The sequence below is a fragment of the Talpa occidentalis genome, unplaced genomic scaffold (assembly GCF_014898055.3).
Source record: "Talpa occidentalis isolate TD23 unplaced genomic scaffold, MPIMG_talOcc4v2.1 talOcc4.14, whole genome shotgun sequence".
NCBI lineage: Eukaryota > Metazoa > Chordata > Mammalia > Eulipotyphla > Talpidae > Talpa > Talpa occidentalis.
The window spans coordinates 13,258,078-13,270,270 of NW_023601433.1; the positions used below are offsets into that span (position 1 = coordinate 13,258,078).

The 12,193-nt window shown below is 56.9% G+C and overlaps 2 protein-coding genes across 6 annotated transcripts in view; one reads left to right on the forward strand and one right to left on the reverse strand.

Moving 5' to 3' along the window:
• The window catches only part of ENTREP2 (endosomal transmembrane epsin interactor 2), a 280,311-nt gene extending 274,191 nt beyond the window's left edge, over positions 1–6,120 (forward strand). For 2 of the 3 annotated variants that reach the window (XM_054694787.1, XM_037510095.2), the window contains 3 exons: positions 1,415–1,633; positions 2,744–2,815; positions 3,696–6,120. In XM_054694787.1, coding sequence (XP_054550762.1) covers positions 1,415–1,633; positions 2,744–2,815; positions 3,696–4,018 — 614 coding nt within the window. In that variant the 3' untranslated portion in view covers positions 4,019–6,120. Of the gene's footprint in view, positions 1–1,414; positions 1,634–2,743; positions 2,821–3,695 lie in introns of all 3 variants that reach the window. The other variant, XM_054694788.1, reaches the window with a different exon arrangement.
• Positions 6,121–7,700: 1,580 nt separating this feature from the next.
• The window catches only part of APBA2 (amyloid beta precursor protein binding family A member 2), a 206,777-nt gene continuing 202,284 nt past the window's right edge, over positions 7,701–12,193 (reverse strand). For all 3 annotated transcript variants that reach the window (XM_037510098.1, XM_054694791.1, XM_037510099.2), the window contains exons 13-14: positions 11,335–11,475; positions 7,701–8,907 (exon numbers count right to left, since the gene is read on the reverse strand). In XM_037510098.1, the coding sequence (XP_037365995.1) occupies positions 8,836–8,907; positions 11,335–11,475 (213 nt within the window). In that variant the 3' untranslated portion in view covers positions 7,701–8,835. The remainder of the gene's footprint in view (positions 8,908–11,334; positions 11,476–12,193) is intronic.

The following is a 12,193-nucleotide window of genomic DNA, read 5'->3' on the forward strand; positions in this document are numbered from 1 at the left end:
GAAAAGAAAAGGCTTAATCATCTGAATTTTTTTTTTTTTTTTGCACATGATGCGTGAGGTCCGGATCATTGCTCTGTTTTCCTAAATGGACTGTTAATGATCCCAAAGCATTTGCGGAGCAGGGAGGGCAGCGGGAGGCAGCGGAGGGGTGGTTAAGCAAGAGTGCTCTGGAATCTTCTACCCAACTCCACCGCTGGCTGCTTGGTGACTGTCCCCTGCCCTCTCTCTGCTGCATTTCCTCGGCTGTGGTTTGAGGGTGCCCTAGGTGGACGGTGAGCGTTAAGTAGGAGGGGTCCTCTGAAACACCCTTTGCACAAGGCAAGCCCACAGAGGTCACACACACGTCAGACTTTCCTCAGTTTCCCCGTGGGATCCACAGGCAGATGTAAGGGACACACCTCAAAGCCTCCCACCCCTGGAGGAGTTCATGCTGCTGGGATTCTAACCAAGTGTCCCTGGGCAAGTCACTCACCTGAAAGCTACCCCTGCAGGGCGAGGAGCCTCAGGGGAGCAAACTCTGATGTCTGGGGAAAAAGAGTGAGTGCTTCTTGACCTTTAATGTGCACATAGGTCCTGAGGGGGACTTGTTAAAATATGTTCTGATCCGGCCCCTTGGGGGAGCAGGGGTGCAGTGGGGCCATGGGGGGTGCACCCTCGGAGTAGGAAGGGCTGGGCCTAGCCTGCCAGGTACCACAGGCATCTAGAACAGCGGTTGGCACACTTAAGGGTTCTCTGGTTCAAACCCTGTCATCCTCCCATCCCCCCTAAACCCCCCCACCCCCTGCAGAGTTTCTGACTCAGCAGGTCTGGGCAGGGCTGGGAATGCACATCTCTGACACATTCCCAGGTGGTTCTGAGGCTGCTGGCCCGGCCCGTGCTTTGGGGGGTTACCTCACCTGCCAGGCTCGAAGGCACTCCAGGCCATGGGGGTGCACCCTGATTGGTTCGGCAGGTTTCAACACATCAGAACCTAGCAGGGATGCCCTGGTGAACCCAGAATTCCCATTTCCCTGCATGGACATTGCTCATCGAGTGTCCTGGCACCACCAATCCCTACCTCTTGTGCTTTAGATCAAGGGGTGCCCTTGATGGGGATCAGGCTGGTTTCAACTTTTAGTTTTTGTGGCGAGTCCAAGTCCCCACCCCCAACCTCAGGGATGATTCCAGACGGGGGCATCTGGAGTCCCCCAACCTTTCCAAACCAGAGCATTTATCAATCTGTTCAGAGTTTCCACACCCCCAAGATTTCAGGGCTAATCCAGGTTTGGGGTAGGTAGGGAAGGCTGCCACATGCCCATGGGAGACCTCCGGGAGGCAAATTTGAGCCCCCGCCAACAGATAACCCTTGTCACCCCTTCAGAACAGCCCAGGCTCCCCCTGCACCAGCCCTCACGCCGTGTCTCTTGCCTTGCAGCGCCAGCCGACAGCACAAGCCTCCCAGCATCCGAGGGTGCCTCTGCGCCTGGTCCAAGCCACCCGACCCCCGAAGACCCGGCAGGCGCCCCACCGCCCACCCCACACGCAGGTTGCGCATCTCCAGAGGGCCTGGTCCAGGGCAAGAGGGTGCAGCCGGGATCTGGGCGCATTGCCCGGTCCGCCAGCGACCCCACCTCTTGCTCATCCAGTGCAGCAGGTATGGCCCGCCGAGCCCTCCATGTCCCCGGTGTGTGCCAGCTCTGCCGTGGGCACTGCAGCCTCACTGGCCGCTGAGAGTCAGGGCGAGGCCCTGGGAACCATGCGCAGGGACTACATTGGGAACATGGTCTTGATGTCTTAGGCCCCTAAGGGGGATTGAGATGGCCCCTGCTGTCCCAACAGGCTTGCCAGCCCCCTGCTACATAAGCCTGCAGGTTGCATGCCCACTCCGGGGCCCAGGCAGAGCCCAGGGTCAGCCCAGTGACCACAGAAGAATTGCATCCCTGCAGGGAAACAGAAACCCCCAACAATCAGTTGCCTATAGGTGCCCTCCTGGTAGAAATGGCATCCCTTTTTTCATCTGCAGGCGCCAGGACCAGCATTCGTCTCTCTCTGCCCGCATTTAGTTGCCAGCTTTTGTCCAGAAGGCTCCTTCCAAATCTTCCCCTAAGAGGGTCCCCTCTGCTGACATTTTCCAGGATCAGACCTACCCTCTGCCCCGTTAAGTTCAATGCATGACCACATTCACCTGCTGAGGTTCCCATGCCCTCGGATGTCCTGCTCTGCGATGCCCCGATGGCTTTCTTGCAGGCCTGTCCCCTGCAGTGGAATTTGTGCTCTGCAACCCGTGACACTTTAGGGATGAAGACAAAGGGGATCGGAAGTTAGATTATACAAGGTGTACCCACACATACCATCACCCTGCCCTGTTGCTTCAGCCTCCTCTGGGATCGTGGAGACCAGTTTCTGTTCCGCACCTCGAAGGCATGTTCCTCCCCAGGTCCCTGGAGACCCTCCAAGGCAGCTGGCATTCCACCGAAGGGCCCCCCGCTCCTCTCTGGCATGGCCTGCCAAGCTGTGAGGGGCCAGGCTGGGACCGCGTTCCCCCAGGAGACACTGCTGCCCCCTGGTGGGTGCAGCTGCAGGGCTGTTCCTGTTGTATCTGATCATGGGCCTATTGGTCAAGTTCAGTTTTCCTCTGCTGCTTTCAGTTGCCAGACAAGCATCTGAAATAATATATTTCTCGTCTGGGGAGGGTTATTGTAGTGTTGGCATCAAAAATTCCTTTCTCCCTTCACGTGTTAACCAAATTCTCTTTCTGGTTAAGGTGATTCCTCTTCGAACACCCCCTCCTGCAGCCAGGACCTTGAAGCAGGACTGTCCCGGGCTCTGGGGACTGGTGAGGTCGTCCTTTTCTAAGACACGTTGACACCTGCTGCAAATTGGGGGGCGGGGGTTGGCGGGCTAGCGGTCCTTGCCTGCCTTGTGTCTGAATCCAGCCTCTCACAGTGTCAGGTGGGAACATGAGTTCTCCAGTCGCCTGGTTCTTGAAAGAACAGCCCTCCTTCCTTGCCCTTCTCGGTGAAGAAGGAGCTGCGGAGACAGAGATCCTATAAGTACTAGAACATCGTGACAGCTGCTTGTTTCCCTGTACTCAGGAGATTCTATTTGGACAGAGACTGGCGCCACATAGGAGCTGTTTGCTTTCTCCTGCTTAGTTGTCCAGTGACTTCATTGCCTCCCCTAATCCCCCAGTCACCCAGAATGTGTCTACTCTGTGTGACTTGAAACTTAGCTGAGGCAAATCGGGCCCTGCCTGAGCACCCTGAACTCTGCTGCTCTCTGAGAGGTGGCTGCCATCTGCCCCAGGGCATGGCGGAGGGGTCTCTTATTGCCCCTCTGCGAGCCCCAGCTCTTGTCTGTAGGCAGGTGATCTCTAGATGCCATCAGACCCATAAAGGCAAAGGTCACTGATCGGGGGGAAACTGGGAAGGGTCAACGCTAGCCCCTCCCCCTGGACCCTCTCTGCGTGCTGAGGAATTCTAGCAGAGAGGGGGAGAGATGGGGGACCCCTGCCTTAGCCCTGCCCATCTTCACATTTTGCCCTTCCGTCTGCAGTGTGGGGGAAGCAGGGACCATGTGGAACAGAGTCTAGGAACCCAGGAACCCCAGCAGAGAGGGTGTCCCCAACAAGCTTGTGTGTGCTTTCAGAAGAATATATGTAACAGCTGCCTTTTGTTGCATGGTTTTCAAATTGGGCTTTTCCCCTTGCTTTGCAGTCTCCCTGTCTCGCTCCATCACAGCCACTTGTGCGCATCGGCACCCCTTTTCATCTCCCGGGGAATCACAGGCCTGGAAAACCGACGCACGGTTAAAGCCAGAGGCCTTACAGACGGTCTCCAAAGAGCAGCCACACGCTTTAGTGGCCAGCAAGGCCTATGCAGACACCAGGGTGTTGGTGGCTAAGTTTTTGGAACATTCTAACTGCTCGCTCCCGCCCGAGGTGCGGCACGTGGTGGGCGCCCTCCGCTCGGCGGTCACCTCGGAGGAGTGCCACGTGGAGCAGGCCATCCTCAGCGCCGGAGTCCTTGACCAGGTGTGAACGAGTCACAGGTCTCCACGTGAACCGGGACGAGCCTGGCACCAGCATGTCCTGCTGCTGGAGATGCCAGGCCTTCAAGGACAGACCTACGGCCCAGGAGGATCTTGGGGTGCCTGGGGCGGGTGGGAACTGCCTCCCTGTTGGGAGGTGCATCTGGTCATTTGTTTCCTGGGGGATGACACGTCCTACCTATTCCAGTAATACAGAAAATGACTCTCTTGTGTCCATCGTGAACTCTGTGGTTTTGTCAGGCACGTGCACCTCACCAGCCTTGCAGGGGTGCAGTGGCAGGCGCCCCCTGTGCCTGCGGCCTTCCTCCCCCGGTTTAGTGTAGTGTTAAGTGGATAGAGGATGACATCACATAACCAGGGCACTTTCTCACGTGACTTGTATCACTCAGTCATCAACCCTTTATCACATGTGGAATTTAAAGAAAATAGGCCATTCCAGCACAGAGGGCAGCCGTGGAACAATGAGGGGCTCCACAGTAGCCATGCCAGCTTGGGAGGCGGATGGACGTAGCATGGGTCTTCCAGAAGGGACCCCCTCCATCACCTCATCTCCCAGGCCTCCTCTCTGCCTCCCCCCAGCAGGTGCCTTCCTCACCTTCTCAGTCTCCCGCATTTTGGTTCCAGTAAGGAGCAGCCTCTAGTGGTTATTTGTCCCATATGGTAAGGGCCATATACAGCCACTTTGGGGGGTTCACCTGTGTCTACCTTCCCCAGGATGGACTCAGTGGGTGATCTGGCAAAAGCATCCTGTGTCCCGAGATATGTCATCTCCCGAGAAAGAGTGTTCCCAGGGCGTTCCCTTCCCCAGCCAGGGGCCAGCAGTCACAGCTGCCTCGGAGAACGCATTTCCTTCCAGAAAATGCCCAGAGTTGAAGAGGCAGAAGCAGGCAGTCCTCGCTCCTCTGCACCTGTTGACTCGGCCCCCAGCCCCTCCTGTTTTGGCAACGTCAGGGGCAGCACTTCCCCTCAGTCACCCTAGGGCAACACTGACCTTCTAGAACTTTTCATGATGGGGATTTGCAAAAAACCTGCACCATCCAAAATGGCAGCCACTGACTAGGGGCCCCTGCATTGAACAAGGCAGCTCATAGGCCCCAGGTTTCAACCAAGAGCCCACGGGCCTGCCATGGACAGTGCCTGCCACTACTCCAGGCCCAGCAGTCCAAGCGACATGGCTGCCTTTCTCCTCTGCCCTGTACCACCTTTGGCCAGTGTGCTGGGGCTGAGAGGGGGGCATCCCAGAAGTCTGGTGTCCTGGGAAATGAGGCGCAGGAAGCCTGCAGCGACAGTCAGCTGTGGACACTTCTGTCGCCTCACTGATTTTACTGCCGTTGCCTCCCAGGGGTGAGTCGGTTGGAAAAATACAGATTACCCTTTTGATGACAACCCGAACTTTTCCACTGGAGACAGACCAGAGGTGGATTGATGAGCACTTTATTCAGACTATAAAATGGGAAATCTGTTCTTTTCATTTTTCTCGCCTGAGAGCTTGGGAACTTCCCCAAAGTGCAACCCCTTGCAAGGTGAAGTTAATTGGTGGTTTTTCCAAGTGGCCTCCCCTGAGCCTACCTGCAAAATGTTAATGGCCCCGACGCCCTGGTCAATGAATCAGGGCATTTTCTTTCTCTCCGTGTAGGATCCAGAGCTGCTGTGGGGAGCCCTAATTCTGGTCTGGGAGCTCAAAAAGTGTCCCTGGGCTAAGCCTTGGGGTGAGCTAAGCCTGTGATTGGCAGACGTGGGTACAATTCTCGTAGAATCAGCCCCTTACCCGCCTGGCCCCTGGAGCCCACGCCCCAGTGTCTTATTGTGAGCACTGGGCCACCCTGCGTGGAGCCCTGCGGCCTCCCCTTCTGCTCTCAGGTGGGGGCCGCTGTCTTCTCTGCCAGCCGGAGCCCCTGGCCCAGGCTGTGTCTCGCCTACAGCACAGGTGAGTGGTCTGGTCCAAAGCCCGGGTCCACACTCCCTCAAATGTTCTGCCCTTCACACCCACCTCAAAGTTCACTTTCATATTTGCTGTCATAGTAGCTCTACCTTTTGGATGAGGGAGCTGTGCCCCATTTTGTATTGATGGGCCATAACCTGCCTCACTGTTCAGAGCCCAGGGCGGACCATGTCAGCTCTGGAGGGCTCAGGAAAGGTCTGGGCAGAGAGAGATGCCAGTTAGAACCATCTAGAGTGGACTGGAACCCCACTCCCCAGCTCCTGGTCTGGGAACCAGGAGCCTCAATATCTAGCACCTCAAGTCCCAGATGTGTGGGTGTGTTGCTGAGGGGGAAGCTCTCCCCCATCTGGAAGCCTCTTCTCCAGCTCGCTCTTACGCTGTCTGAAATGGGAGCTTCCCTCCAGCTGGGCTTCTGTTCTCCCCATTCTTGAGAACAGAGAGCAGGCCTGCATGGGAGCCCCACCTGCGAAACCCTCCACCTACAGAGGGTTCCCCCCAACTCCGCCGGCACTGGGCTCTCATAGCCAAAAGGGGGCTGAGTGTGGGTCAGAGTCTGACCAGACCCTGCCACTGAACCCAGCTTGGGGCCCTCAAGAATGCTGAGTCGGGGAGCTCTGGACCCCAGCTCTGTGGCCAACCAAGAAGTGGACTCATCCTTCACAAGGACTTAAACGTCGCCTTCAGCAGGCGACAGTAATTCGAATTAAACGCTGTAACAAACCATGTAACAGAAAGCCCATGCCAGCGCGTTCCCATCGGCTGTATTGATTCACAGGCGCTGCTGTTAAGACAGAATTTATAGGAAATTGTTTTCCAGTCACAGGAGACCTGTTTGTACAACTTGAAGGTTGTATTTATTTAATGTACCTCAAGGTGTTTTCATAATGATCAGTGTTTTAATAAAAACTATTTCTGGCCTCTGTGTCTCTAAGATCTAATTGGGACAGAGACAGAGGCCAAGAGCCCATGATCAGAGCAGTGACCAGGGCCCCGGGGGGGTCGGGCTGGGCTCTCGAGCCTTCCCAAGGTGTCTCCCAGTGCATTTCTGGAGCTGCTCAGGCCCTGCCGTTTCTGCAGCCTAAGCCCCTTCCCCCAGCTTTTACTCATGTGACATTTCTTATCACCTGAGAGTGTGGGCTGGTCCTGGCTACTGGCTGCACGCAGGGCCTGGCCAGTAGCTCACAGCAAGTGCATGGATGAGAAGAGAAGGTTCCTACTTGCCCAAGGTCCCCAAGCCTCTGACCAAAGGCCCCCCTTCATCCCTGCCTCCCCCTGCCAGATGACACCAGGACAGGGGTGATGGGAGTGTTGTCACTCCCTGTTACTACCCGTGAAACTGCAGAGGGCCCTGCAGGTAAGAAGTGCTTGGATGGAGGTGGCAGCGTGTGCACACACACGCACACGCGTGCGCGCACACACATATGCACACGCACACACCTGAAGGTCATTTACATTGAAGTCAGGAGAAGCCAAGCCTTCCTCTCCCCTACTCAGCTGGAGCAGGGAAGGCAGGCAGGCCCAGGGGCCTTCACCATCTCTGACCCTCTAGCCACTGGGTGACTGGAGCGCCCCCCTCTGGCCTCCTTGGGGAAAGCCCAGGAGGTTCCAGCCCAGGAGGATGCAGCCAGCACACAGCATCCAGGCAGAGCTGGGGTGCCCCGTGGAGTGGGTGCAGAGGGGGGCCTTCCCTTCTCGGTTAACAAATCAGCCACACGAACAGCTTTTCATCATGACTTCAGGTTTATTAGAGATATTAGCGAGTCTTCCTAAGGTCGGCTGCATGCAACACACAGGTCACTCCTTGAATACAGTAATCCTAAAGCTTTAGTTACTGCTTGGTAAGGCTTCTTAAGTCACAGTGTATTCTTCAAGGCCCGGGCCAAAAAAAGAGACTTCCAGACAAAATGACGTCAGTTAACATTGATCTCTAATGAACTGAACTAGACTACGTTTTACTTCATCTACACACACTCTAATACTGCTCACGGTGAGGGGGCCTGGCTGGCCAAGTGACTGGGGCTCACCGCAGGCGCCCCCAGCATGGCCGAGGTCCAGTTCACTGGTGTGGGTTCTGTTCATTTGGGGGAGGGGAGCGTGTGTGGATGCATGTGTGTGAAGCTTTGAGCCTGGCTGCTCTCCCTGTGCCCGGGAAGGAGCTAGCAGGCCCGCAGGTGGGGAGGCCCGTGGGGTTGTGCCCAGGTAAGTCCACAGAGACTCCAGGCCAGGAGCAGCAGGTGAGGTCCCGGGTCACCTGGAAACCCTAAAGTCTGAAGAACGGCTTTGTCAAAATAAAAGTCAGAACCGTGATACCCTCTAAAGAAATAGGGAGTTTTGATCTTGCGGCCATCATCCTTTATTTAACTCAGGAACATCTCCTCCCTCGTGAAATACAATCACATGTTCCCAAAGTTTAATTACAAGTCACATCCTGAGAGCTGGGCTGGCGAGGAAGCAGCAGCGGGAGCAGCGCCTCGGGGTGCTGGGGCACCCTCCCCCCGCAGGACCCCAGGCCCCCCGGGCTCCCTGCACAGCCACTTCCGGAAGCCCCACGTCTGCTCTCCGCGGCTTCGGAGGAACGACACACTCCACACCACACAGAAGTACAAAGAAACACCCTCGTAGTCGCAATGAGAAGAGTTCAAAACGCGGCAAAATACTCGACTGTCTACAAAGACTGGTTCCTGTGACTCTTTTGATAAAGACATACCCCTTTTGGTCCCAAAAAAAAAAAAAAAGTGGGTGGTGAGGGCACGCCCTTCAGGGAAGCCAGTGTCCTTGGGTGGACTTTGGGGTCAGGGGTCAGCCTGAGTCCGGCCCCCCGCTCCTCTGAGCCCAGGCGGGCTGGGCCGTGCAGGCCGGGCGGCCTAGATGTACAGCGGGGTCTCCTGGCCTGTGAGGAGCCGGAACATGGCGGCAGGCATGGTCTTCATGTGGATCTGTCAATGAGAGACAGGGGCTGAGCCAGCTCCCCTCCCACCTCCCTGCCCTCCCCTCTCCCCAGACACAATCAATGAAAACAAACCCAAACCATGGGAAGCCATGGTTCCCCCCCTCCCCTGACACCCCCACGAGGCCTGACTTAGTCCAGTACCAGCTTTCAGAAGAAGAATGGCCATCATCACCACAGACTGTGATTTAGAAAGTGCTTCCTGGTGCAGACTATTACCTGGACCCCCAATGGGTCTTGAGAAGTTTTACACAAGGTGAGGTGCCAGCTTCCCCTTCCTCAAGCTCACACCTCGGGCCTGGTTTTAACTGTGACTACTGTTTGTCTACTGCCTGGGGGCAGGGGAGAGGGGCCTCCAGGCCTCTGCAGGAACTGTATGGTGAGGAGATAACAGGCAAGGGGTGCACACAGCCCTTCCCAGGAAGCCAGGGGACACGCGCGTTCTGACCCGGCAACTCCCTGGCTGATGGCCAGGGGGTCTCACGGCCAATCCTTTGGCGGCCAGTAAGCAAACAAACCTTTGGGGCCTGGACTCACTCCCTGGCTCCAAGGACACTGGGTACACTGTGAGGCTGACTGTGAGGGCATACTCCCCGAAGGTACTAGGAGGCAAATAGTAACCCCGGGGATCCCGGACAGGGTGGGCTCTGCTTCTGCCCCCTTCCAGCATTCTGCTCTGGCGGGCCTGCCTAGGGTCACGCTGTGCCAGGCCCCTGAGTGTGCCATGGCCCCAGGGGTCTGCCCAGCAAGGGCAGTGCTAACCTCAGCCTCCCCGTGCCCAGGGCAGGTGACGAGAAGTGAGGTCCCTGGGGCCACCCTCCCTCAGGCAAGCTGCTCTCACACCCTCCATCTGACCAACCCCAACAGGATGATTTTGCAGATGCGTTCTGGTTTTATCACTCATGCTCCCTGCTCACCCCCACCAGAGTCTGTCTGATCAAGATTTTCGCTCCTCCATCTCCCCAGAGGGGCTTGTTCCATCCAAAGAAGCAGCCTGTGTAATTCCTCGATCTGAAACCTGCCCCCAAGGCTCATCAACACCACAGGTCTTGCCTATCAGTGGCTAATGGAGGAGGGGAGAAGCAGGCAGGCAGGCATCTTAATCTCCGGCCCAGGCCTGGGCAAGCGTGAGTCCCACTGAAGAGCCTCACCCACCCCTGCCTACGAGCCTCTCCGGTGTCAGCTCATCTCAGGTCTGAGAGGCGGAAACCTTCTTCCAGCTCCCAGCCCAGACTCCCCCCTCACCCCATCTCCATTGATTTCCTCCCAGGTGTGACAGTGATCGTCTCCGTGGGGCAGCATTTCTAAGAATCTACTTAGAAAAATTGGATTTTCCTTTCTTCGAAGCCATTTGTAGAAGGAGGCTAATGGTGCCTCCCTGGCCCCAGTCTCTCCCGAGCACCAGCCATCTGCAACTGCCCATCCGGGGAATCAGGCCACCCCCAGCCCCGCCAGCTTCACCAAGTGCTGACTCTGCTCACACGCCCCAGGAAAATGTGATCTGAAGCTCCCTCCGGAAATAAGTCCCCACCCACCTGCTCCTGCCAAGCCCCAGAGGCTGCAGAAAAAGAACTTGGGTCCTAGCCCCCACGTGGAGCGCCTCACCTGCAGGTACCTATTTCCAAATCCCCCAGGCTCCCCACAGCCCTCAGAATCAAACCCGAACTCCCCAGCACCGCGCCCTTCACAATGGGCCCCGCAGCACACCTCTTCAGCTATCTCAGCTGCCTTCCTGTGCTGTCACCGTGCGTCTCCCACCGAGGCCTGCCCGGGGAAAGGCCTCCTTCCCGCGCACTGTGGCACTATCACCGGCTCGAGCATCTTACTTCTTGCCCTGAGTTACCTGTTCACTTGTGAGCTCAAGGAAGGATGTGCCCCCTCCCCACTCTCATGGAGCATCATACAGATGCCCGAAAGAACCAGAAAAGGAGGAAGCTCGGCCCAGAGCATAGGAGACACTGGCCAGCAGGGAGGGGGCAGAGGGTGCTGGCAGGGGTCAGGGCTCTCAGACTGAGCACCATCCAGTTCCAGTGTCGAAAGGGCCGTGCCCAGCTCTGTGCTGTGTGTGTGCTGCTGTTTCAACACGATCGGAAGAGACAGCCCAGCTGCCGTTCCGGCACTCATCCTCGGCAGAGGCCCTCACTGGCTGGGAGACACAGCCCACCCAGCAGGCTCTGCTGATGCCCAGGGTCCCTCCAGGAGGGGTAGCTCCCCTAAGCCAAGGAGGGAGCACGCCTACCTGCAGAGATAAGTTCCCAGCAGGGTCCTGCGCTTCGAGAGGGCAGGTTGTCTGGGTGGGACCACCAAGCTTTCCTGGGCACCTTGCACACCCTCTGGTTCCCAGGGGACCCAGAGGCCCTGGACTCTAGCGTTGGTGCCAGGATAACGATGGGGCAGGGGCTGGGCATGACCATACCTCTCCAACCGAGTTGGACAAAGCTTGGACGATCTTCTCGTGGGCAGTGGCTACCACACTCTGCCCGTTGATCTCGATGATGCGGTGGCCGACACGGACCCCGCCTCGCTCCGCGATGCCCCCTCGCATGAGGCTGCAGATCTAAGCAGACACGTGGGTCAGGTCAGCACACAAGTTCCCGCCAGACCCGCCAGGCGCTCACTCCTGTCCCCGAAGATGGGAGAGGAGAAATTAATCATGCGGAGGGAGAAGCCCCACATGACAAAGGCTTTCTATGCATTATGTGATGTGACAAGTGCAGTCTGTGACTCGTGGGCAGGGAGGTTTATGATTTGAAATATATTTTAAAAAATATGTCAAGGGCCTCCCCTGGTGGCGCAGTGGTTGAGTGCTGGGCTGCAAAGCTGCCCGCAGCCTCTGCAGCGCCGGTTCGATCCCCAGCCACTGGGCAAGGGTCCCACATGGCGCGCAGACCTCTCCTGCCGCCCGCTGCTCCCCTCAGCAGTGTACTTCGGTCCTTCTGCCTGTTCTGCTCCCTGCTCTGGCTCTGGTGAATTCTCTCACCCTCCCGCGCTTCTGACTGTACCCAGTGCTTGTATAAATAAATCTTTAAAAAAAAATAAAATATGTCAAAACCATAGCATGTGGGAGAATCACGGGAACCTCACATCTCCCATGGTGGGAATCTGCCCCCACCCCACCGGTCATCCTGGAGTCTTTGTTCCTGTGTCAGGGTGTGTGGAGTGCTGGTGGTATATACAGTTAGAACACATTCTGGAAGATTCTCTGACAGTCATCCTCTGCTCCTCTCTCGAGCAAAGTCACTGATTGTACCTCAGGTGGAGGTGATGATCTCCAG